This window comes from Nicotiana sylvestris, chromosome 7, assembly GCF_000393655.2.
Source record: "Nicotiana sylvestris chromosome 7, ASM39365v2, whole genome shotgun sequence".
Taxonomy (NCBI): domain Eukaryota; kingdom Viridiplantae; phylum Streptophyta; class Magnoliopsida; order Solanales; family Solanaceae; genus Nicotiana; species Nicotiana sylvestris.
This window is the reverse complement of record NC_091063.1, coordinates 58887398-58913352: the sequence shown is the minus strand read 5'-3', so window position 1 is coordinate 58913352 and position 25955 is coordinate 58887398. Positions and strand designations below refer to the sequence as shown.

The 25955-nt window shown below is 38.4% G+C and overlaps 3 protein-coding genes across 3 annotated transcripts; 2 read left to right on the top strand and 1 right to left on the bottom strand.

Annotated features, from left to right (window-relative positions):
* Nucleotides 1-702: 702 nt before the first annotated feature.
* On the top strand, nt 703-4703 carry LOC104233773 (uncharacterized). Its single transcript, XM_009787217.2, has 5 exons — nt 703-1397; nt 1945-2097; nt 2189-2293; nt 2625-2729; nt 4357-4703. Exons 1-5 carry the CDS (start codon nt 783-785, stop codon nt 4429-4431), a joined length of 1053 nt encoding a protein of 350 aa, XP_009785519.1. The 5' UTR covers nt 703-782; the 3' UTR covers nt 4432-4703.
* A 669-nt stretch (nt 4704-5372) lies between these two features.
* On the top strand, nt 5373-8008 carry LOC104233774 (multiprotein-bridging factor 1b-like). The gene is made up of 4 exons (XM_009787219.2): nt 5373-5588; nt 7064-7147; nt 7463-7545; nt 7699-8008. The coding sequence occupies exons 1-4, from the start codon at nt 5453-5455 to the stop codon at nt 7816-7818; spliced, it is 423 nt and encodes a 140-aa protein (XP_009785521.1). The 5' UTR covers nt 5373-5452; the 3' UTR covers nt 7819-8008.
* Nucleotides 8009-15045: 7037 nt separating this feature from the next.
* Nucleotides 15046-19712, bottom strand: LOC104233775 (tubby-like F-box protein 7). The gene is made up of 4 exons (XM_009787220.2): nt 19242-19712; nt 18120-18207; nt 17267-17396; nt 15046-15716 (listed from the first exon to the last, which is right to left on the bottom strand). The coding sequence occupies exons 1-4, from the start codon at nt 19632-19634 to the stop codon at nt 15140-15142; spliced, it is 1188 nt and encodes a 395-aa protein (XP_009785522.1). The 5' UTR covers nt 19635-19712; the 3' UTR covers nt 15046-15139.
* Nucleotides 19713-25955: the final 6243 nt, after the last annotated feature.

The window sequence follows — 25955 nt, the reverse complement described above, 5'->3', positions numbered from 1 at the left end:
AACAGATTCGTTCAAGTGATAATATGACTGATTTGTTCACCAAATCTCTACCGGCGTCAACCTTCAAGAAACTAGTATACAAGATTGGGATGTGAATGATCAAGGATGTGAATTGATGCTCTCATCAGGGGGAGTTAATACGTGTTGTACTCTTTTTCCCTTACAATATTTTGTCCTACTGGATTTTTCCTTGCAAGGTTTTTAACGAGGCAACTAAAAGGCGTATTTCCAAACATGTGTACTCTTTTTCTTCACTAGAATTTTTTTCCATAGGGTTTTTTCCTAATAAGGTTTTAACGAGGCATATTATCTTGGACATACAAGGGGGAGTGTTATGATAAATATCACATTATGTTGGATGTCTACTATTCTTCCATGATCTTCATCTCAAATGCTTAATGACATATTTTGTATGTTCAATGACATATTCTATGACATATTTTCTTCACTTTTTATGCCTATATAAAGGCCTTGTAATAGATAGGAAAATACACATAATTAAAAAAGAAAATCTCTTCCTTTTTTCTATCTCTATTTCTTGTTCATGTTTTACTAAATTGCTTTTATTTCTTGTTCATGTTTTACTAAATTTCATAACAGCTACCAAATTTTATAGTGGAATTACGTTTTATAATAATGGTAACCAATGTCTATTTTCTTTTTTAATTCAAAAGTTGCCTACCTCCCCTCTATATAGCGCCTAGGACTCCTCAAGACCAACACTAGGTACCACTGTTTCAGCCTTCAGCCGTCCACTCCTACAGAGAAATCAAACAATTAAGATGGCAAAGAAAACCCAAAATGACCTCGAAAATTCCGACCCATTGCCAAACTCCGGTGTTGTTGAGTGGCCCTGTAAACCCACTGCTGAATCGTCAGGTTGGCCTTCCTGCTGGCCAAATGACAGTTCAAAATCAAAGTTACAAACCCCTTTGCCCACCGCCGAAGACGAGGCCGCGAACAAGGCTCAGCTTCCGGCATTGCTCGCTGTTTCCGAATATTTGAAGCCTACACTCACCCTAGACGACGATGAAGATGATTTCCCCGAGTATATAACTGACGACGAGGATGATTTCGACAGTGAGGATGAGGAAGAAGAGGGTTTTAAAGACTACGATTTTTTCATGAAATTGTTCAAGGGAGATAATGGTTTGAGAGAGTATTATGAGAGAAATCGTGAGAATGGAGAGTTTTGTTGTCTCGTGTGTTGTGGGGTGCGTGAGAAAGGGTGGAAGAGGTTTAAGAACTGTGGGGCTCTTGTTCAGCATGCCATAACCATTGCTAAGACAAAAAAGAGACGGGCTCATCGGGCTTATTGTCAGGTCGTTTGCGATATCCTTGGTTGGGACTTTAATCGCCTCCCCTCCATTGTACTTTCTGCAGGTGATAAGGCTCAGGTAACTTTTTACTGTTCGTATTGGTTTCAATTCGACATAGATGGCTTTGGTCTAATGGTAAGATCACAGCGCCTGATGTGCATGTTAGGCTATGTTGGGCACACGCCATGGGTTAGAACCCTGCTGCATACAAAAGCCTGGTATTTAAGTAGAGAAGGGTAAAGGGACGAGCCCATTATCCACCTAAAAATAGAAGAAATTGGACATAGGTATAGTGAACTCAAAGTCAACTAATTTGGGATTGAGTCAAATTTGATTTTAAACCCATCCCGAATAGGTAGATAGGCAGTTACATAATATCAAGATGCTGAGATTGTTTGAAAGTTTTAGTTGGGGGGGGGGGGGACGGAGGCATGGTGGATTTTAATTTTACTACTCCCTTTACATTTTTTTCTTCTTTTTGAGAAGGTACTACTCCCTTTATGTTCCATTTATAGAAGCTTTGAGCTATCCTATAATGCTCATGTCAAACAGAGTGAAAAAAGATGGATGTTAAGTCATTACCTGTTATGCAAAGCCAATATATTATCAGTTTGACATGTTGCAGGGGAATGTAGACGATGGTGGTGAAGAATGTTTGAGTGGTCATTGCAAAACCACAAATTCTGTAAGTGTCAGCAGTATTGAAGCGTCTCTGTCGAAAGTGTCTTTGATTAATGAAAGCCAACAAGGAAAATGTGGTGGCTCCACTGAATTAGAGGTTCGTTTGACGGCTTTAAGTGTGCTATTTGTAAAGTTGACAGTTGAATAAGATTATGCTAAGTGTTAGCTGACTTGTATTTTGTCTTTAGCACAATTCTCCAAGTGCAGCCACTGCTGATAGAAGCTTGGGAGATCTCGGCAAAGGTATTCCTGAAACAACCAAAGAGAGCGCAGAGGGGGTCTTTAATTGCCTGGTGAGTGTTTATTTTGCATTTAGTTCCCATGGAGATCTCCAGCTAGTAAGAGTGGCTACATTTTGCACGCATGTTAGTAACTCTACTTTATCTTTAGCATAATAAACTTGATGCCAGTGCTAATGGATGTCGTGAAGATATCTAAAATTGGATTATAAAAACACTAAAATGGAACTGGGAGGGTTTCAGGGATTGTCTGGTGAAGTTTCTGGACTTGTATCTCTTCTCTTGATTTTTTTTCCCCGGTGGGTATCTCTATATTACTTCTATGCTATGATTATTACGGAGCTGTAATTTCACCCCAGTTGATTGGCTTGTATTTTGTTTTTAGGGGAATACTGTGAGCAAAGACGGTGCTGATGGACTCTTGGAAGATCTCAGCTGTTTAAGTCTCGAAACACTGAAAGTGAATGAAGAGGTTGCATCCAATTGGGTGGTAAGGCTTTGCTTTTACTTCTTAATTGAATGTTCTATGGATATCTCTTACTAGGTTGCTGTACAATGTTTATTTTGATGTTTCTAAGATGATTAATTTGTGGCCTACTCCCTCTGGCCATGATATAAGTCACTATTATATTAAAAGGTAGCACAGCTACCATTTTTGCAATTATTTTCAAAATATGTTTAATTATATAAGGATAATATTTATAGTACTTTTATCTGGTTCAATTTATATGTTTTATTTTGGAATGTCGAAATGCTTGACACTATTTCATTAATAATATTATTTTTAAGAAACTTTCATATGTTTCAAGCATTCAAATCTTTTAGCTTACTTTACCTTATCAATGAAGAGCTCAAATCATTTAACTGATTGAATTCAAACTTGATGTGATATTTTGGTTGTCAAACCAAAATTTCAACTCTTTAATATTTCCTCCACTATTACTTATTTTATACAAGCGAAATTAATATCTTACCCCAGTCAAAAAGTATAGATAAGTTTGGTAGTACTTTTTTTTCTTTCAAAAATAAACAAATAAATAAATCAAGAAATGAATGTCCTAAACCACACTGAAATTTAGTTGTTTTTGACTTGGGATGGAGGGATTGCCTATGTGAGTGTTTCTTCTAGGAACCAAGTATATCTTAAACATTTGAACATGAATATAGCTGCTTGTATTTCTTAAGAAGCTCTCTTTTTTTGATAGGTAATTTTTGAAGTGGTTTCTAAGTTTGAGATTTACGTATAAATGATTTCTCATCACATGAAAAAAGTCAATCACAAACATTAAGTTTAGATCTGATTGTGAATTACTAGAATAAAATGCTTTACGGTTCAATGGAAGTGTCGAGTTTGATAGGTGTAACGGTGTAACCTTGATATAAGTAAAAAGGAAAAAAGTTAATGATCCCTGGAGAGGGGACTGTTGTAGAAATCTTTGACTTGTTAACCAGGCATGCTTGGTTAAAGAATGACCAGGTTTACCTTTATCTATTAAAAAAAAAAAGACTAACCAGGTTTGCAAATGGAGAGGGTAAGATTGGAGGAAGGTGACCTGTGAGTATGCTTGTGAGGAAGAGGGTTAGTTCTCAGACTTGGATAGGTCTAATGGAGAATGAATTGGCAGAATTTGCTAACTGCTGTTTTTGGTGTCTTATTCGCATATTCTTCTTATTTTTACGTGGGTTGCACCCACTAGTCCTCCAACAATGAATTCATCCTAAACTTGTTAAACAATCAAATGTATCTAAGCATACTTTATAAGTCACATCACCCCATCTGACCCACTGTGCCAAAGGAGCTTTCATAAATTTCATAAGCTATATTGAATTTGAAAAGAACGAAAACAAAAATGTCATCATAAGTTTTTTACGTGGTAGATTTTGCATAGTTCATACATCAGGACTTGTGTACTATGTACATGGGGATTGATCGGTGTACTACTCTTCAATCTTTGCCAAATAAGAAAATAATTTTCTGCTGGGAGTTACTTGTTTTTGCATCCTGCTAGTACTTCAATCTTGACCCAACCTCTAGTTTTCTTTTCTCTTTTGGACTTCTAACAAATTATATCCCTTATAATTACTTTCAAACTCAATTATGGTTGAATGTTATCCAGGAACCTTCCAAAGAGTGTCCAGTTGTTGCAAATGAAGAAAAAGAGAGTCAGAAGGATGATGATGTTCATAAATGACAGGAGTTGCTATCCAGAAGACAGGGGATGCAAGGTGGAAAGATTTTAATGTCTCAAGTTGCTGTATGCATTTGAGATCTCTTGTTCTAGGTCATGTGTTAACGTGTAGTTTGCTTGTTTAGTTGCATGTAGTTGGGAGGATAAAGTTTTGTGTTCAGATGTAAAATCTTTCTTCGATGAACGATGAACAACACTTGGTCAATGATCTAGGTGAACCACTTGGTCTAAGGAGACATAATAGTTGATGGAATGACACCCTAGTTGTTTCTCTATCTCGTCCAATTGGCGATGACAACAATGATCTAAATGCGTAAGTGTTAGTGGAGAGCAAGCTGGCTCGGACACCACTATTATCCAGGACGCGTATTTGCGTGTTGCTCTTTAATGGTTTCAGTAGCAAAGTTACAAACAATTTAGTTTTAGCAATATTTTGACATATAATGTGTCTTCTCAAGAAACTTGTATGACAAGATATTAATTTCGGAATCTAAAAGGGAGACAACTCTAGTTCTGGTTTTAAGCTAAAAACCAAAAGAATTTTTGAACTCTGGAAGCGCTGTGAATGATTACAATAGTTGAGGAATCAAACTTTTAATTTATACTAGTGGATAGTCCCTAATTGAATAACCTAAAGTAGTCAACAAGTCTCAATTTGAACTACAATGTCATAAATTTAATTTTCCTTCTCTCTGTTAACGGAGTGTGTAAAAATAGGTTATAGGAACTCCACAGAATCTTCTATTTTGAAGAGAAAGTATGTTGGAAAAAACAAATAGATAAGGTGTATTCGAAAAACGAAAAGTAGAGAAGAAGGTGTATAAAATTACAAAAATAAAAAATAAAAAATGAATAGAGAGAAACCAATTCGGATAGACCAGCAACCAAACATGCCCTAAAGTATCCCTCTATATAAAGGGCCAAGCACAGAGACGGAATATTTTCTAAAGAGCGTAGTAACAAAGCGAAAGAAAAGCAAGGGTCAAGAGAGAGATTTTATCCCGAGAAGAAGAAGAAAAAAAGGATGAGTGGAGGAATAGCACAAGACTGGGAGCCGGTGGTGATCCGCAAGAAGGCGCCTACCGCCGCTGCACGCAAGGATGAGAAAGCCGTCAACGCCGCCCGTCGCTCCGGTGCTGAGATCGAAACCATCCGAAAATGTTCGTATCCTCTTATTCCCAGCTTCTTTTTATCATTCCTACAACGTCATATATAATATTACTTTATTTTTCGATCTTAGCCTTATTAATTTTATAATAACCTTTTCTTCTGTTGCTCATAATATCTGTTGATTTTTCAGTTTTAATTTTTTTCGATAACTTTTTTTTTATCTCGATTCTTATTTATGCTATTCTGTCCTCTCTCCCTCTGTGTGTGTGTGTGTGTGTGTTTTGTGCGCGCGCGTTTTCAATTTTTATTTCTCTCTCTACGGCTCCAATTTTGCTATCTAAATATACGTATATGTGCAAATTCTGTCAGCTAGGGTTTTCATTTTTTAAGTATTAGATTATCACCTGTATGTATATCTTTGATTGATTCTTCTACGTGCCTATATATGCTACTCCAAGCATCTGTTTTTGTTTAATTGAAATTTTGTGGGTAATTATGACCTTAAGGCCTGGTGTAATATCTGCTGTGCTGTGGGGTTCACGTTCATCTGATGCCTAAAGTTGTTCATTTTCATTGAAATCAGTTAGTAGAACGACAGTGAATTGTTTTCTGCTTAAGTTTGTGTGAATGGAAGTCTATTATCATCCTTCCATTGCCAGTGAAAAATTTCCATATTCTTCCCAATATTCATAACTAGGAAAGTTGATTGGAAGTAAAATACTAAACATTGTCTTCCTTTCCTGTCCGTTCCCCTACAAAAACTGGAGGAAGATAGAATTCCAAATTTTTGTGGTCAGCTATATGAACCCTTTGTACTAATGTGCTCTATTTGAGCCCATCCCATTCAGATACTGGATAATATTTGTCTTTAGGGATTCTTCGAAGCTGGAGGTTCTCTACAATTCATATTCATACTTGCACTGGCACACAAATCTGTATTAAACTAAAACAATTCTTGGCAAAAACGAGATCGGATGTAAATGTTGCAATACTACGCCTTAATCTCAACTAAGTGATATTGTCTGTATTGAATTTTTCTCATCCCAATTCCCATGTGTTTTGTTTTGATAAGTCGCATGGATTTGGGTAGATTTTAGGTCCTTTGAGACGACTTCCATTTTGGAACTATCAATCATCATTAGCATTGTATCATGAAACCTGAACTTTTTTCTAATCTTCAGTGAAACTGGGAGTCTTTAGTTTATTTGATGGGGATGAGATGACTGATGGCACCTATCTAACATTTGGTCATTCTTGATTTACATTCACAAATACTCTCAAACGCTTTATTGTTAGTGTGTAAATTTCTACAAATATGAGGTCCTTGGATGGAAATAGGATGAACTCAATAGAGTATTCTCTTTTTGTAGTACCTTTTTTCCCCCTTTCCATCAGTTGGTTTGTGGATTAAATCTTCCTTTCCTTTTTTTTTTCAATTTCTATGTTGCCTATTTTTCTTTTGGTTAACTTGTGTATATTTTATTGAGTGCTAATCTGTACTTACAACATCTATCTTCTGTTGCAGCTGCTGCTGGCACAAACAAAGCTGCCTCCAGTAGTACGACCTTGAACACCAGGAAACTTGATGAAGATACTGAGAATTTGGCTCGTAAGTTAAAGCAACACTTTTTATCATTTAATAATGCTTGCTTCCAGTTGTTCTTTTGAAGTGTCTCGTTGCTGGGGGTACTTTGTTTCATATGTGATCTCTCTTTTCTCTTTAAATGTTCTCTTTCTTTCGCTCTGAGGAATCTCCTGCTACTTTATGACCTGGTTTTGTTGTTTGAGCTGTTTTGACTCCTGTCTCTACTTCCACTCTTTTATGTATGCTTTTCATTAATAGTGGTATTTTGTACCAGCACAAACTTATTCTTTCCTATGATAATATCCGCATGTAATTTTTCATTTTTGGCCTTGTTATCAGATCAAAAGGTACCAACTGAACTGAAGAAAGCCATCATGCAAGCTCGACAAGATAAGAAGCTGACCCAGGCTCAACTTGCCCAGGTATGAACACCATTCTGTCTCACCCTCCCCAACCGACCCCCAAAAACTGAAAAAGGAAGTAGGAAAGGGAAAAAATGAAAAGATTGACTGTACCAGGTGTGTGATTCCACAATCTGTATGAAAATGGGTCTGATACTTCTTGTTGTTTTGCAGTTGATAAATGAGAAGCCTCAAATCATCCAGGAGTATGAGTCTGGAAAGGCGATTCCAAATCAACAGATAATCTCTAAACTGGAGAGAGCTCTTGGTGCGAAACTTAGAGGAAAGAAATGAAGTGCCTTTTGGGTTTCTCAAATCTCCGTTCCAGTCCTAAAAGTGGTCATGTACATGAACATCTTCCTATGTTAGCCCTCTTTCTGTAACCACTTCGGTGCTTGTGCCTGTGTATGGATTGATGGTTGTGGATTTCCTGGCTAAACGGGTGTTAGTAATATGGAAAATAAAGGCGTATATGCTTAAGCAAGTGGTGTTATCTTGTGTTTCCTGTTTGCTTTAGAGATTGTTCTCAGTTATCATTGTGGTATGATGACCCTGTTGTTCTTCAGAACTTCTTTACTTAGATATATAATGGGGCACGTAACAGGCACATGGGAATATGCAAAGTATATCCATTTGCAATGGAATATAATTTGATGCTATTGAAGTGTTACTTTCTCTATTAAAAAATAATTGGCATATGGGAATGATTTTGTCTGAGCATTGTTTCCCCTCGTAGTAGAAATCCACACAAAAAAAGAAAAAGAAAAAGAAAAGAATCACGCCGGGAGTCTTTTCAGGTACTAGCACTGGTTTACTTGCGAAAGGTGACCCTGTTTCTGTGATCATATTTGATTTTCCTTGTGAGTTGTGACAGTCGGATGCGCCCTACCTAAAATTATTAGGAATAGATTAAAAATCTGCAGAGCCTGAATGCCGTCAGTTACAGATTAGTGGTGGGCATGAATAGGTCTATAAGTATTAGTGCCGCACTAAAACTTTTGCCTGCATGTGTAAAAATTCGTATGCTAGAAAAGACCCTGTGGCATGGAATTGGGAAAAAGAAATTAATGCCGTGAAAGGCTACACTTTAAAGTTTCATATTCTGTTCGTATCTGTTGCAGCATGGTCTATCTGAGTCTCCCCAAGACGTGGCCGCTTCCTTCGCTTTCACTGTACCCACAAAGTCAAAACAGAGTGATCTCTCATCACGAGAAAAACACAAATGCTTTGTCTTTAGTGCAAGTATTGATGAGTGAGTTATATTAGTGACTAGCAGTAGCAGAAGATTCCAAAAAATAAAAGGACTCTACTTCAGCTTCTTCTAAATCTTCTAGTTGCGGAGTTGTGTGGTTAATTGGAGTTACATTGATTTTAGTGTGTCTGTTTTTTTGTTCGTATCTGTTGCATCACTTCAGACTATAATTTGTTTGAAGTTTGTCTGCCTCAGACTAATGTCTCCGAAGTTTACACTACGACGGAAGAATTTCAGACTTGATTGTCTAAAGTTTGCACTTGGACGGAATAACTTCAGACTCGAGTTTTCTAAAGCTTACACTATGATGGACCCACACCGAAATTTGTAACTTCAAAATAATCCATCCTAAGTTTGCATTACCAAAAAAGAACATAAGACCCGATTATTTGGAGATTACACTTCGACAACCCCAGACGCCAATTTTCGAAACCTAAGACGTGTATGTCTAAAATGTGTTTCAAAGGGGGTAATTTGCAAATTTTTGTGCAATGTGTATATGACTTTAATGATAACCCCAAAATCGAGTACATTTGCTTAAGCCTCAGAAACGTCCAAAAGTAGGCTACACGTGAAAAGCTCGAACTCCTTTTAGGCGGCCGCCAGCAATCTTTTTGTTAATAATTCAGCGAATTATGATCAGAGTGAGAAGTGGAAGAAGAATTCAGTTAAATATGAAGAGTGAGTTTCCACAGATTAAAAGAAACAATTTAATGTGAAGACGAATGAGTTTCGAGGAATTGGCATTAGTAGATAGAAACACCGGTATGAATGATCGAGCTTTTGTTACAGTATGTTGGGATTCGCATGAAAGTTAGATTACACTAACATCGTCACACATCTACTACATTATAAAACTAAGAGCTCGTATGGATTAACTTAAAAAAAAAGTAGCTTTTAAGCACAAGTGCTTAAAAACACTTTTTAAGTGCTGGAGCTGATTTTATAAATAAGCAGTTATGTGTTTGGATAAAAATGTTGAAACTGAAAAAAAGCTGTTGAAATATTTGGTAAATAAGTGTTGGTAAGCAACTTTTTCTATTAAAATGACTGAAATATCTTTAAAGTTGTTAACACTATAAAGAAGCTTATTACTATAATATTTTATTTTAAACTTATTAATATAAATACGAAATAATTAATATTTGAACTGATCACCTAAGATAATTTTTATAAATATAATTGTTGAATCTTTTTTGCTGTTGTCGTCACTCTCTCGTATAGCTGAGATTTGGGGTTGTTCTTCTGATTTCTGTTGCTGATCCGGTTGAGCTTACTCGTTAGTTGTTTTATTAGCTTCGATTCGGTTGATTCCAGTTCATCTATAAGCAAATAGATCTGAAAGGTCGAAAGAGAGGAGCTCGAGAGCACCTAAAGAAAATTTCTTCCGACATTGTTTCTAAGAAACAATTGGTTCGAGGATTTTGAAACGAAAAACTAGCATTGATTTTAGAGTGCTTTGCGCTGCTGCTAGTTACTTTCGGTGCTACACCAGTGGTAGCGGTGATAGCTCTTTTTGGTCTTTGGGTCGTGGTATTTTCTGTGTTTTCGGGGAAATTCTCAAAGTTGTTGGAGACAAGTTGGGCGCACGAGCACTAGCAAAGGAGAGCAACCTGGACGAGCGTCAGCAAAGGGCAGTGGGAAGCAGTGCGTGAGCTTGCAAGTATATCGAGGGCTGCAAATCGACACAGGTTTGGTTCTCGGGAATTGGTACCTCCCGTTCTACTGTTTTCCTTTTGGTGTTAGCTAAATTGATGTTACTTTAGATCACAATAGTTAAATCATCCAATAGGTGTACAGGTAGTCACTTGTTTCTTTCTAGTTTGATTTGTTGTCCGTTGTGCACTAGCGAGTCTTTTGTAGATCTGTCGTAGGTGTAGTGGCGGCAGTCTGGGATGATAGATTAAATGCATGTCCTCAGGTGGGGCAGAGTGTGGGGCAAATAGTGGGCCCGGGGTCAGGGGGTGGGTCGGGAGGCAGGGGAGGTAGAGGGGGCAAGGGAGCCTATAGGTTGAGAATCGGGTCATGGAACATAGGTTCGCTAACGAGTAAGTCTATAGAGTTGGCGAAGATCCTTCAGAAGAGGAAGATTAATATAGCGTGTGTCCAGGTGACTAGGTGGGTCGGATCGAGGGCGAGAAACGCGGATGGGTATAAGTTGTGGTATTCTGGAGTCGTGAGGGGTAAGAATGGAGTGGGTATCCTAGTAGATAGCCATCTTAGGGAGTCGGTGGTAGAGGTCAGGCGTGTGAATGATAGACTAATGATTATTAAATTGATGGTGGGTGAGTGTACTTTAAACGTCGTTAGCGCGTACGCACCGCAAGTAGGTTGTGATGAGGAGATTAAAAGGCGTTTTTGGGAAGGGTTGGATGACATTATTCGTAGTATTCCACATTCCGAGAGGTTATTCATAGGAGGGGATTTCAATGGTCATATTGGGTTGTCTGCAGGTGGTTATACTGAGGTGCATGGCGGCTTTGGTTTCGGGGAACGGAACGGAGGGGGCACCTCACTGCTGGATTTTGCCAAGGCATTCGATCTAGTGATTGCAAACTCGAGTTTTCCGAAGCGAGAGGAGCATTTGGTTACTTACCAAAGTTTGGTGGCGAAGACTCAAATTGACTATCTCCTCCTCAGGAGATGCGACAGAAGGTTGTGCGAGGATTGCAAAGTTATCCCAGGTGAGACCCTTGCAACGCAACATAGGCTCTTGGTGATGGACGTTAGTATTATGATAAGAAGGAAACAGAGGTCAGTACGAGGCCGCCCGAGGATTAGGTGGGGCGCCTTGACTAAGGTTAAAGCCCAGGAGTTGGAAGGAAGGTTGTCGGCAATGGGAGCTTGGAGAAGTAGTGGGGACGCAAACACTATGTGGTCGACGACGGCGGATTATATAAGGAAGGCGGCGAGAGAGGTGTTAGGGGTATCTTCAGGCCGCACCGGTGGCCACAAAGGAGGCTGGTGGTGGAATGCAGTTGTACAAGGTAAAGTGAAAGCGAAGAAGGTGGCTTACCTGCGGTTAGTGGGGAGCACTGAGAGGAGGAGAAGAGAGCGAACATTGCGAGATATAAGGTAGCTAGGAAGGAGGCAAAGATAGCAGTGACGGAGGCAAAGACGACAGCTTTTGCTCGTTTGTATGAGGAAATAGGGAACAAAGGCGGGGAGAAGAAGTTACTCCGACTCGCTAAGGTGAGAGAGAGGACGGCTCGGGATTTGGACCAAGTGAGGTGCATAAAAGATGAGGACGACAAAGTTTTGTTGGGGGATGACCAGATTAAGAGGAGATGACAGACCTACTTTCATATACTTCTAAATGAGGAAGGGGATAAGGATATTGTACTAGGTGAATTGAGGAACGCCGATAGCCCCCATGAACTAAGTGATTGTCGGGACATTGAGGTCGATGAGGTCATGGAGGCAATGCGTAAGATGAGAAGGGGCAGAGCTACCGGACCAGATGAAATTCCGGTTGAGCTTTGGAGGTGTGTGGGTAGAGCAGGCTTGGAATGGCTTACTAAGTTGCTTAATGTTATATCCAAGACTAATAGGATGCCCGAAGAGTGGAGGTGGAGTACAATGGTCCCGTTGTATAAGAACAAAGGCGATATCCAGATCTGTAACAACTATAGGGGTATTAAATTACTAAGTCATACCATGAAAGTTTGGGAGAGAGTGGTAGAAATGAGAGTGCAAAGGACGGTGTCTATTTCAGACAACCAGTTCGGGTTTATGCCGGGGCGATCTACCACAGAAGCTATCCACCTTATTAGGAGGATGGTGGAACAATACAGGGATAAGAAGAAGGATCTCCACATGGTGTTTATCGATATAGAGAAAGCGTACGACAGGTTTCCTAGGGAGGTCTTATGGAGATGCTTAGAGGCTAAAGGGGTCCCAGTTGCCTACATTAGGGCGATTAAGGACATGTATGATGGAGCTAAGACTCGGGTTAGGACAACAGGAGTCGATTCCGATTATTTTCCGGTTATTACGGGGTTGCACCAAGGGTCTGCGTTCAGCCCTTTCCTATTTGCCCTGATGATGGATGCTATAACACATCATATTCAAGGGGATGTGCCATGGTGTATGCTATTTGCTGATGACATAGTCCTAATCGACGAGACACGACGCGGCGTCAGCGAGAGGTTAGAGGTTTGGAGACATACCCTTGAGTCCAAAGGTTTCAGGTTGAGCAGGACGAAGACGGAATACCTTGAGTGCAAATTTGGGGCAGAGCCGACGGAAGCGGGAGTGGAAGTGAGGCTTGATTCTCAAGTCATCCCTAAGAGGGGTAGTTTCAAGTACCTGGGGTCGTTTATTCAGGGGTCTGGGGAGATCGACGAGGATGTCACACACCGTATAGGGGTGGGGTGGATGAAATGGAGGTTAGCGACGGGAGTCCTGTGTGACAAGAAAGTGCCACTGTTACTGAAAGGTAAATTTTATAGGGCAGTGGTTAGGCCTGCTATGTTGTATGGGACCGAGTGTTGGCCGGTGAAGATCTCACACATCCAGAGGATGAAAGTTGCAGAGATGAGGATGTTGAGGTGGATGTGCGGGCATACAAGGAAGGATAAGATTAGAAATGAAGATATTCGAGAGAAGGTGGGTGTGGCCCCCATGGAGGACAAGATGCGGGAAGCAAGACTCAGATGGTTCGGGCACATTCAGAGGAGGAACACTGATGCACCGGTGAGAAGGTGTGAACGACTGGCGGTGGTGGGTACGAGGAGAGGTAGAGGGAGACCTAAGAAGTATTGGGGAGAGGTGATCAGGCAGGATATGGCGCGACTTAGGGTTACTGAGGACATGGCCCTAAACAGGGAATTGTGGAGATCGAGCATTAAGGTTGTAGGTTAGGGGAAATTGTGATGTCTTTTTTACAGCGCACTAGAGTGAGACTAGCCAGTTAGGAGTTAGTCTTAGGATGCTATTGATCAACTACTGATGATGGGCTTTATCTTCTGTGTATTAATACCTTACATATTCTCGTATTTCCTATATCTCTTATATTGCTGTTACTTTGTTTTTATGGTATTTATGTTATGTTATGGATTTTATGGTATTTTATGTTGTTTTATTATGAGTCTATTGATAGTACTAATATAGTGTCTCTTGTTGCCTCTTTGAGCCGAGGGTCTCCTCGAAACAGCCTCTTTGCCCCTCGGGTAGAGGTAAGGTCTGCGTACATATTACCCTCACCAGACCCCACTTGTGGGATTACACTGGGTTGTTGTTGTTGTTGAACTCTTATTATTCACTTCTTTCAATCATGTAAATTTTTTATTTATTTCTTGAAATTCCAAGCTTACTGGCGAAACATATGAATTGTATGATTATTGATATAAAAAAATAGTATGAAATGAAAAGAAAACAGTTGGGAAATACTTTAGATAATCCCATCTAGATGAGTGGCGGTGGACAAAAACATGAAGTAAAAACTCAAAATGTGAATCAAATCAAGTGTTACCAACCGGAGAAGAACCAGAAAGAAAAAGTGCAAAATGAAGAAATACAAGGGAGGAAGTCGTAGGAATAGAGAACGGGAAAGAATAGAGTTAAATTGAGATTTTGTTGTGAAGGACATTTTTGGAATAATAAATATTATTAGGGATAAGAGGGTAAAATACTTGGTCAAAGATAGTTGGCTTTTAAGCTAAAAAAAAGTTGGGATCAGCCAACTTGTGGCTTTTGGCTTTTTTTAAGCCAATTTTAACTTTTTTTTAAGCTATTGGGGAGAAGTGATCAGGCAGGATATGACGAGACTTCAGATTTCCGAGGACATGACACTTGATAGAAATTTGTGGAGGTCGAGTATTACAGTTGTAGGCTAGGAGCTAGTTGAGTCTTACGTTACTTTGTTCCATTGTGAGCCTAGTCTGGTAAGGTTTTAATCGAAAATTACTAGGGGCATTGTCGTGTCTTAATATTTTCTCTTTTCAGTGCTAGATCTATTTACTAGCCATCATTTCTGTCTTGTATTTTTCTTATGCATTTTAGGTTCCTATTTTTCCTATGATCTCTGTGGTGAAACTAATATTCTCCCCTTTTGTTTTTCTGGTTTTTCTTATTATCTTGAGCCGAGGGTCTTTCGAAAACAGCCTCTCTACCCCTTTGGAGTAGGGGTAAGATCTGCGTACATACTACCCTCCCCAGACCCCACTTGTGGGATTTTCCTGGGTTGTTGTTGTTGTCGTCCCAACATCTAAAAATGGCTTAAAAGCTAGTTTGACCAGCTTTTTAAGCCAATCCAAATAGGCTCTAAATTACACAGGTAGCAACGAGTAGAGAATATTAAATTAAACGAAAAACGTTCCGTTGTGCATTACAAGCATGCTTGCAACGATTAAGAGCAAGAATCTATTCACAGGCCAACTTTGTGCCAAAGCTGGTCAGGCAAATTGCAAACGCTTGGAAGGCAGACAGAGGCTTCCTGTAGTCCATTGTAAAAACATCATCTCCTACCTTCCCAAACTGAAGGATTACTGTATCCTCATCGCCTTTTCCACCAGGCTGGCTTTGGTCCAGTGTTGCAACTAGCTGAAAATTCTTAACAGATGCAACAGTGACTCTGCCGTGGAAATTTAAACACCAACATTGCAAGTGCTCATGCCACCGTGGAGCTTTATTTTTCAAAATAGTGCCGCTGTTTTCTGCAGAACCAAGCTGCTGCTTCTTCAGAGCATCCTGAGATTTGTCCATAACAGCATCTCCAGGACAGGGACACTTGAGTGAACATACCATCCTCCTTGGCCCTCTTGATTTCAACAGGTTTAACTTGTAGGAAACATGTCCAACTTCAAAATTACCAGCTGGTAATTGGGGACTAATTTGCTTACTCGCAAAACGACGACAAGACCGGCTGCTTGATGGCTTTGCCCCATTGTGTGGGGGTTGACTATCATATATGGTAAAATTGGTCCCAAGAAAGTCCGACCTGTTAGTTGGATTCAGTGGGAATGTTAGAACACGAATGAACAAACTAAAATGAAAATCAAAACACACCTTTTTTTCTCCCCTTATTCGAATATCATAACGACAGGTAAATACATGTATTGGGGTGGGGTATGCAAGTTAAAGGGAAAGAGAAGCTTGCCAGCAGACAAGTGACATGACATGCTTAGTTGTATTGGTTTTTCCACTGATGTTACATTTGTTTCTCCAGCTAACAACATTGAACACAAGACCTGATGGAAAATCTAGTTAAAAAACATGGATAGGAGTGAACTTAACAAAAAGCTCCAAGCAAAGTTTTCAACTTTCTAACCTCCTCGCAGGACAAAAACCTTAAGAAAGAAATAGAATTAACGGGGCTATCTTTAAGAACCTTCTCTGGGCCACTAAATGAAAAGGGTATCAGCACAAACTTCCGTTAAGGGGGGATACAGCTGTGTATTTAACCGCGTCATCAATTTCTATATGATAGAACAGATTCCTTAATGACAATCTATAATAGGAAAGTGTACATTTCCTCTGTCATTAATCTGTCATATTTCTATTAAAGTAATGGTTTCATGAAAAAACTAACTAAACAGGAACACCAACACTTGAAGCCAACATTGTATGAATGATCAGAAGCAGTATGAATGTATGATTTCACATACTCAGAAAACTAATGCATTGTAAAAGCAAGATTAGAGTTCCCCATTACATGGCAGCAAAGATGGGGATTAGAGTTCCCCATTACATAGCAGCAAAGATGGGCAAACATCTATATACCAAACAATTGTGTGTTCTGAGACTTGGATATATTGAAGTTGTAATACTTTGAAAAAGAGACGAGTAAATAGCACCAAATCAATCCTTTTAAGATCAACAAAATAAGTTAGGGTTCAGACTTAGGGTTCTAATCTGTGTCCCCCAAATATCTCACAAGAAAACAAGGTATGTATCTAACAGACGCACCGCGAAGAAAAACACATTTGATACTACTGACACATGTTGCGCATCTAGAATATCTTTTAGTATTGGAAATCATCTCTGTGGATCAGACTTTGAAGGTTGGATATTCCACTATTTCCCCTTTCTTTTGTGAAAAGGCACTTACAGGATCAGCAAAACATGCAATAAGAAGAAGCAAGAGAAGGGTGAAACGCCTTGTGATTCATGAAACATAATCCATTTGTACATGATACTCTAATCACAATAACTATTTATTATACACTCCGGGCATCTTTCATTCGAATTTAGGTTATGTCAATCTTAAAGAACCAAAATAATAATGTAATTTTTCAATTGTACTCTACCGAGTTCTAGCCACATCATGTTATATTTTTGTACAAACATCAATTCTCCTAAGTCCTTGATCAGCATCTTGTCAAGGTACATGTATGAAACTAGACATGTTACTGAGAACTTTGATATTTTTGATCATTAGGACTTAGCTTTAGCCCTTCAGACTCATTTAGCCTGGCAGAGATAAACACATATTACAAAAAAGAAATTGCTTTCCTCAGTGTTCAGTTTCAGGGGTCAACCAATTTTTACCTTAACTTCCCAACATATGCGTTACTTCTCTGAGACAAATCATCTGCATCAAGAGATACTATATATTCAATGTGAGCACCATTTCTGTACCTCCGGGCTGCTAAGAGAAACTTCCCCTGGTCCATTAATGCTGCCAAAGATAAATACCGAGAAAAACAGTCAAATCACAGAGAAATTTCTAAAACAGAGCAACATATTATAACTGGTGACTCCATATGTCTTTGAAAAAGAATATGTATTGGTAGTTGGAGTATCAGACTCAAGGCATCCTTCAAGCTGATAGCTTAAGTAAAATAGCAGTAATACAGCAGTCTTTTATTACAAGGAGTCTCAATAACATGTGAAATTAAAATAAACAAGCATAATGAATCTTCTTTATCGTACTTGTAAAAATAGATCTTAAAGACGGTGAAGGTTTGTAGACTCTGTACACTGTTAAGCAAGGGAAACTTTCTAATGTTTTCGACTATTCTAATAAAAAGATTAAGATAATAAAGATGATTAGGAATAATTTCAAATCTTTACGACAGAAAATTGGGAGCGCGATAAAGATAGGTGTCAGCATGTAGACAATAGACAATTGAGACTTCCATTAATAAGTCAATAGCACATGCACAGTTGAATAGTCTCTGCTGAAATAAAGTCTAACAAGAAAACATAGACCAAGTCAGTTGACCCAGAAAAAATTCATAGGTATTTTAATAAAGAGTATGACTATTCAGTTGCTAATTAACACCTAAAGTACAGTCCAACCATCATGTTTTCATCAAGTCAAGCATCTATTATTGCAGGTAGCAGCCAATTTCCCAAAGTTAGGTTCCTGAAAATAATATTTGTTAAAGTAAGAACTCACCAGGTGAAAGAGCAAGATACAGGTAAAATGTGGCGTTTTTCTTGTCACGTTTTATGAAACATTGAAGAGGAGAGTCTCGAGGCCCAGGCTGCAGTAGAAAATTGGAGACGGGAAAAGACATCACTTTAAAATACTATAGAATTAAAAATAACAAATGCTTAGAGAATTTTCACTACAAGAATGAGGTATGCTAAGCTCCTAATTACATACATTACACAGATGATCAAGCTACAATATTTCTTTCAACTGAAATAATTACTAAAACAAACCCAGTATTCGAAAAGAACAGTAAAATAATTTCCCTTTTTTCCCTGGGATTGCTTCTTCTATGTTCTATCAGAACTATTATGGGCCCAACTTTTGCACATACAGGAAACCCTGTGTAGTACGAGTTGATCAAGTTTGGATGGACTCAGCTCGCTGAAATTAAACCATAATCAAAATTGGCCTACTAACCTCTCCGGAAAAATTTGATTTAGCCTAGCATGTATCCAACACGGACAATCCAAACACCTAAAAAGAGAGTCCCTTTGCACTCACAGTCAGAGGGGCACCGGGCTCATTTAAACCCAGCACTTTCGATGCATAGCAAAAATTTATGTAAGAATCCACTAAAATTGCAAAAATACTAGATATGAACCCAATTTAAGAAATACAACGCGTTCAACACTAAAACCTTAAAGGTTGAACCCGTAGAGCTTAAATCCTGGATCTGTCCCTTGCTCCCGGCTCCAAAGCAACAAGTCCACTTGACTACGGAACTAAAATCAATCAACTATGACGGCTACATAAATCCTCTATTTCTATTCAGCTCTACACAGGCCCATTTCATCCCCCCCCCCCAACCCCAACCCAAAGTACGAACTCTTTCCCTTTCCTCAGTGCTTCATTTATCAGAACACCACGACAATTAAGCTTATGCAACAATGAGAACTATAAAAAAGCATAAAAAAAATTACCCGCAACAAATTCCCCTCACAATGTAAGCACAGATTAAAGCTCAAACGACCTAGATTATATCCAATTGAACCTCCAATTACGGAAAATCACAGAAAATATTTTTAAAAATCGTTTTATTTTTTTCTTAAACAACAAAAAATATTTGAAAAAAGTAATTAGCACCTGTTTAAGGCAAGAAGGGAAGGTAATTTTTCCAGCCTGAAGAGACGACTCAACAACTTCCTCAGTAAGTTGCCGCCATCTCTTACACACACATCCACATGCGACGACATTTTGACGGAGCGGCCAGCGGTCCTCAGAAGCTTCCACTCGCTGTATGATATCTACTAGCAGCTCCGGCAACATATTTGACCACGATGACGTGGCATCGCCGGAATCCGATTCGACGGCGCCGTCATTTTCACCTCCTAATACTAATTTGTTCGAACCGCCGCTAAAAACAGCGAAATCCGATTGAGTAGAAGTTTCTGGAAGTTTGAATTCTTTGAAGGATTTGGAAAATGTAAAGGATCGACTAAGGATTCTTCGTGAGAGAAATGAACGACGCTGTGACATATTGATTCAATTTTTTTTTTCTTTTGAAACTGTAAATGACAGAGAGAGAAAGAGAGAGAGAGACTGAGAAAATAAGGGAGGCCAGAGATTTTGGTTTGGGAAGGGAAAGATAAAGTAACCGTCTGTCAGTTGAAGCTAACATCACTGGCTGACGAGTCATGGGCGTGTGGATTTGGATCTCAATTCTTTACATAATTTATCAATTTAAACTTATACTAATGAATTAATTATAGTAATTTTTATTAGGTTACCTATTTCTAAATCTAAAATTAATTGTAATAATTTAATTGTATAATATATTCTATATTGTATGTACATAGCATAAATTATTTCAAATCAAATTTAAATTTGAAAAAGTTATTGGAGAATATGTGTGTGAAATTTTGAAAACCCTATCTCTGAATTATTTTGTTTCCTAAATTATTTGGTTCGATTTTTTTTTAAAAAATAAAAAATAAAAAATCTATCTTGCAAGTAACAAATTTTCGAGTTTTGCTGTGATGGAACTCACATGCCAGCTAGTGGGTTATAGTAGTTTATTTATTTAATGCTTTAAAAGAAAGAAAGACTTCTTGTTGTTTGACTATGTTTTTTTCTCGTTTGAGTATGATTCATTCGGTCAAAATTAGACGGTTCCATCTCTTATACACACAAAAAACTTTACTTAGTTGTTTAATAATCCTTGTTAACCTTCGTGTGTTACTACCTTTTATTTCTCTTTCCTCTTTTCTTATTTCGAGGGCGAAGTAGTCCAGATTACTCTATACCTTTTTTTGATTTTTATATATTTTAGACATTAAATAAAAGCATATACCGTAATACTCATTACCTAAGAGACTTGGACTAAAGCTTAGAATTTCGTAATATTGCTGAAAATTGACATTGTACTGTTCATCAGAATTTCAAGTTTCTGTAGAAGTAAAAAATATATTTATAAAGGCGGATTCATAGTTTAAAATTCATAGGGTTTTATTGTTATCTCTAACAAAATCGTAAATGAAAGAGAATAAAATTGAGCTCAAACGAGCTCCAATGGAGGAAAAGCAATAACCCTAGCTAAGAGAGAAGAGAGAACTGAGAAGCTTCGAGAAGCATAATTGGAGAAAATGTAATTGAATATTCCACCTTACAAAAAATGTCCAAATATTATATACATATACATGGCTCTTCCTACTCATTCCCTTGACAGCTGGCAACAACTGTCCACTAACTGATAACAATTAACATCTATTAACAACGAACAGCTATTAACAAAACTAACCAACTGGAAAAAAATTAGGAGAAAAAGGAAGAGGAGATAAATGTATAACTAATCTTAATACCCCTCCTCCCCCAGTTGCAAGGTAGGAATGCACTGCCAACTTGCTGAGTATGTCTGAATGTTTGATTCCAATTAAGGACTTAGTGAAAAAGTCTGCGAGCTGATTGCTGGTGGACACATGGTGTAAAGAGATCAGTCCCTCTTGTAGCTTGTTTCTAACAAAATGGCAGTCAACTTCTATATGTTTTGTGCGTTCATGAAACACTGAATTTCTGGCTATCTGCAAGGCAGCTTGACTGTCACAAAACGGAATGAGAAGATTCATGGGTATAGTTAACTCTTCAAGAAGTGTAACCAACCAAACTAGTTCACCCACAACTTGTCTAGCTGCTCTATACTCTGCTTCAGCTGAAGATAAAGATATGGTGGACTGTTTCTTTGATTTCCAACCAATATGACTGTTTCCAAGCAACACAATGAAGCCACTGACTGACTTTCTAGTCTCAGGGCATGCTGCTAAATCAGAGTCACAAAAAGCTCTTATTCCATAGTCCCTACTGTTGGAAAAGAATATCCTCAGGCTTGGATCACCCTTTAAATATCTCAGAACATGATATGCAACTTTCAAATGAGTTTTTTTTAGGTGATTACATGTATTGACTGAGGTGCTAGACAATGTAGGATATATCAAGCCTTGTATTTGTCAAAAAATTCAGCTCACCTACTAGTTTTCTGTAGTTGGAAGGGTCAATCAACAATGAACTTTCATCTGCCTTCAGCTTTGTAGAGGGATCAAGAGGTGATGTTAGGCTGGAATATTGAGCACACTCAATCTCTTTCAGCAGATCCATAGTGAACTTTTTTTTGAGATATCAGCACTCCATATTCCTTGTAAAGTACTTCCATTCCTAAGAAGTAGTGTAACCTTCCTAAATCTTTTATCTTGAAAGTTTCACGCAGGAAACTCTTCAAAGAATCAATCTCTTCCTGGTGAGTCCCTGTTACAATAACATCATCTACATATATAGCCACAAATACCACTAAAGGTCCCTTCTTTTTGTGAAATAAGGAATAGTCCAACAGTGAGTGTGTGTATCCTTTGTAACATAAAGCTGTAGTCAATTTCTCATACCATTACCTGTATATTTGCTTGAGTCCATATAGAGACTTATTCAACTTGCATACTAAACCTGGCCTGTCTACTACTAGGCCCTGAGGCACCTCCATGTATACTTCCTCATATAGATCTCCATGAAGGAAGGCATTGTTTACATCTAATTGAAACATCTGCCAACCCTTCTTCACAATAGTCCCTATTAGTGGTCGCACAATTGTCACTTTTACAACAGGTGAGAATGTTTCTATGTAATCAATTCCTGCTTTTTGTGTGTATCCTTTTACCACTAATCTAGCCTTAAACCTCTCAATACTACCATCAAACTTATATTTTATTTTATACACACACTTACACCCTATTGCACTTTTACCAACTGGCAGTAGTACACGACTTCATGTATTGTTAACCATCAAAGCCTCAAACTCTTGATTCATGGTTGATTATCATGCAGGGCTTAGAGCTGCCTCTTCAAAAGAAGCAGGTTCACGTTCATATGAAATATTTCTTATCAATTGCTGACTATCAGAACTTAACATATTAAGAGATATATTGTGCATTAGATACATAAGTGGCAAAAGAAAGAGAAGAGTTACCGTCATTTGAAAAATCAGTCTGTGGAGAAGATTGATGTTGTAGGTCATGTAGCTTAGGAAGAGAATAGTTATAATATTTTAGGTATGTAGGAATTTTGTGTGTTCTAGAGGGTCTAGTTTGTGTGGGTCCTAAATGATACTCTTGTTAGCTTGCAATGCTTGGACTGCCTGTATTGGGTGAAGATTCTTGGTATTCATTGTTAGGTGACATGTGTTCACTGTGGTTGAACTCTGTGAACTGTGTCCTGTTGGAGATGGATTGTGGTGAAAACTGCCTATGTGAAGGTTCAGGTGACACTGCATTGTGATGGTGGTTTGATGGGTTTGAGACTGTTTCTCTGGGAGGAAAGAAATCAGAAGCTAAGTCTGTATTGACTTGGGGAAATGAAGGAAAAACTTTGTTTGACTTAGAAAGCAAGGTGAAAGGAAAGACATCCTCATGGAAAACTACATCTCTTGAAATATGGATCCTCTTTGTGATTAGATTTAACACCTTGTAGCCCTTTGTCCCAAAGGGGTACCCCACAAACACATGAGGCAGAGTTCTAGCCTCAAATTTGTCCCTATGAATCTTAAGTGTGGTAGGGAAGCACATGCAACCAAAACTCTTGAGATGTGAATAAGAGGGCTTTTTCTTATAGAGTAGCTCAATAGGGCATTTGCCTTTGAGAGAAGAAGAAGGTAATCTGTTTATTATGTAAGTGGAGGTAAGAATGCACTCTCCCCAATACTGTAAGAGGTTATTTGGTATGGGGTATAAGAAGGTATAAGGGTGGTATAAAAATTTAATACCATCTTAATACTCTATTTAGTTAGCAAACCAGGTATAAGTTATCCTGGTATTAATTTTAACACTGGGATAACTTATACCTTATAGAAGGTGGGGTAATTAGTACATGTATAACTTATACCTTCTTAGAAATTATGCAATTGTCATTCTTAATACAACATACCAAACAATGAATAAACAACAATTCTAGCATAATTAATCCCAGCATAACTTATCTCAATATAACTTATACTGACATAACTTATATCGGTATAAATCATATTCCAACCAAACAACCCCTAAGGGTAGTTTTGATTGATACAACAGTTCTCTTGCTGTTTCTAACAAGTACTTATGTTTTTTCTCCACTACCCTATTTTATTGAGGTGTGTATGGACAGGTTCTTTGGTGATTAACTCCCCAAGATTGAAAGAAAGAGGTAGTTTCCAAATTGATGAACTCAATCCCATTATCTGTTCTTATAGTTTTGATAGAGGTGTTAAACTGAGTTTTCGCCATAACAAAGAAAGCTTTTATGATTTGTAGAGTATTGCTCTTACAACTCAACATATGTGTCCATGTACACCTACTGTAATCATCTACAAAGATGATGAAATACTTGTGTCTATCATGAGTTGCAATGTGATATGGTCCCCACAAATCAACATGTAATATTTAAAAATTTAGTTGTAAGAGTGGTTCTTTCTGGAAAATGTAGTCTGCTTTGTATGGCCATTGGGCATATAGGGCAAAGAAAAGGTTGTGTAGGTGTGAATTTGACAGGTATCTCATTAATTCCCTTCATCTTGGCAAATGGAACATGTCCTAGTCTATTGTGCCACAAAAGTTCAACCATATTTCCATCGGATGCAGATGTGAAAGTAGAGACAGAGGTAGATATATTTGACAGAGAAATATTTTCTTTACTACTTGAGGATGAAGTATTTACACTGGAGTATTCATGTGAATCAACACACCTCTTATTATAAGCATGATATGAAACAGGTAAACTAGATGCAACTGGTGGAACAAGATATGAATGAGGGTGTGCATTATTCTTATCAGGTATACTTGTCACGACCCGGATTTTCCACCCTCGGGAGTCGTGATGACGCCTACTAATGTGAGCTAGGCAAGCCAATCCTTAACAGCCTACTTCATTAACAAATCACTTCTTTTAACGATTATCATTGATAGCATGAAAACATCGAAATTTAATAAATGTACGGAAAACTTAAATTAAAGAAACCGAACAATAATACGGAAATCAACATATGCCTCTACCCAAGAACTGGTGTCACATTACTCACGAACTTCTAAGAGTACTAAATACAGTCGTTTGAAAGAAAAATATAAACTGTTTGTCTCGAATACATGAGATAACAGACTGAAATAAAGATAGAGGAGACGCCGGGCCTGCAGATGCTTGCAAGGTTACCTCGGTGTCTCACTGGACTGAAAGCTGGCTCCCGTACTACTGCTGCTGTCCAAGACCTAGATCTGTGCAAAGAGCACAAAGTGTAGTATCAGCACAACCGACCCCATGTGCTGGTAAGTGTCTGGTAGTGACGAGGCTAGAACCAGACTCCAAATAAACCTGTGCAGTTATATACTATATGGCAGAAAAGTAAACAGGTAATAAGCAATCAAAGCTTGGAAAGGGGAAACATGCTTCAGGGGTAGCAGATAAAACAGAATACTAAAGAATAGTAAGGAAACTACAATTTAACTTCTAACACGGATAAGGAGAAATAAAACAACTTTCACTTTCAGTTTCATCTTGTTGCAGGCATGCAACCCGATCCCATTTCTCATATCTTGTGGTAGGCGTACCACCCGCTCCCATTATAGTATATCTTGTGGTAGGCATACCACCCGCTCCCATTTCAGTATATCTTGTGGTAGGCGTACCACCCGCTCCCATTTCATTATATCTCGTGGTAGGCGTACCACCCGCTCCCATTTCATTATATCTTGTGGTAGGCGTACCACCAGCTCTCATTTCATTATTTCTTGTGGTAGGCGTACCACTCGCTCCCATTTCATTATATCTTGTGGTAGGCGTACCACCCACTCACATTTTATTATATCTCGTGGTAGGCGTACCACCCGCTCCCATTTCATTATATCTCGTGGTAGGCATACCACCCGCCCCCTTTTACATTTCATCACACAATCACAAGAAATCCTGGCAAGGGAACATAAAAAATATAATAACTTCCCGGCAAGGGAACACAACAATGTTATAATTTTTCCGGCAAGGGAACAACAATATTGAATTAGTCATCCCGGCAAGAGAGAATCAGCTATAACCAGCCTCAACTCAACTTGTACTCAGTTCAATTATTGAAAATGCTCAATCACAGAAGTTCATTAAGTAAAGCACCCAAGTGTCATTTAAGAACACAACAACTTTCAATTTAAGACTCACAGTCATGCTTGACACCAACGTATAAATACTCGTCACCATGCCTATACGTCGTACTCAACAAGAAGCAAGTAGCAAATAGGACTCAACTCCTAATCCCTCAAGCTAGGGTTAGAACAAGCACTTACTTCATGCCTTGATCACCACTCAAGT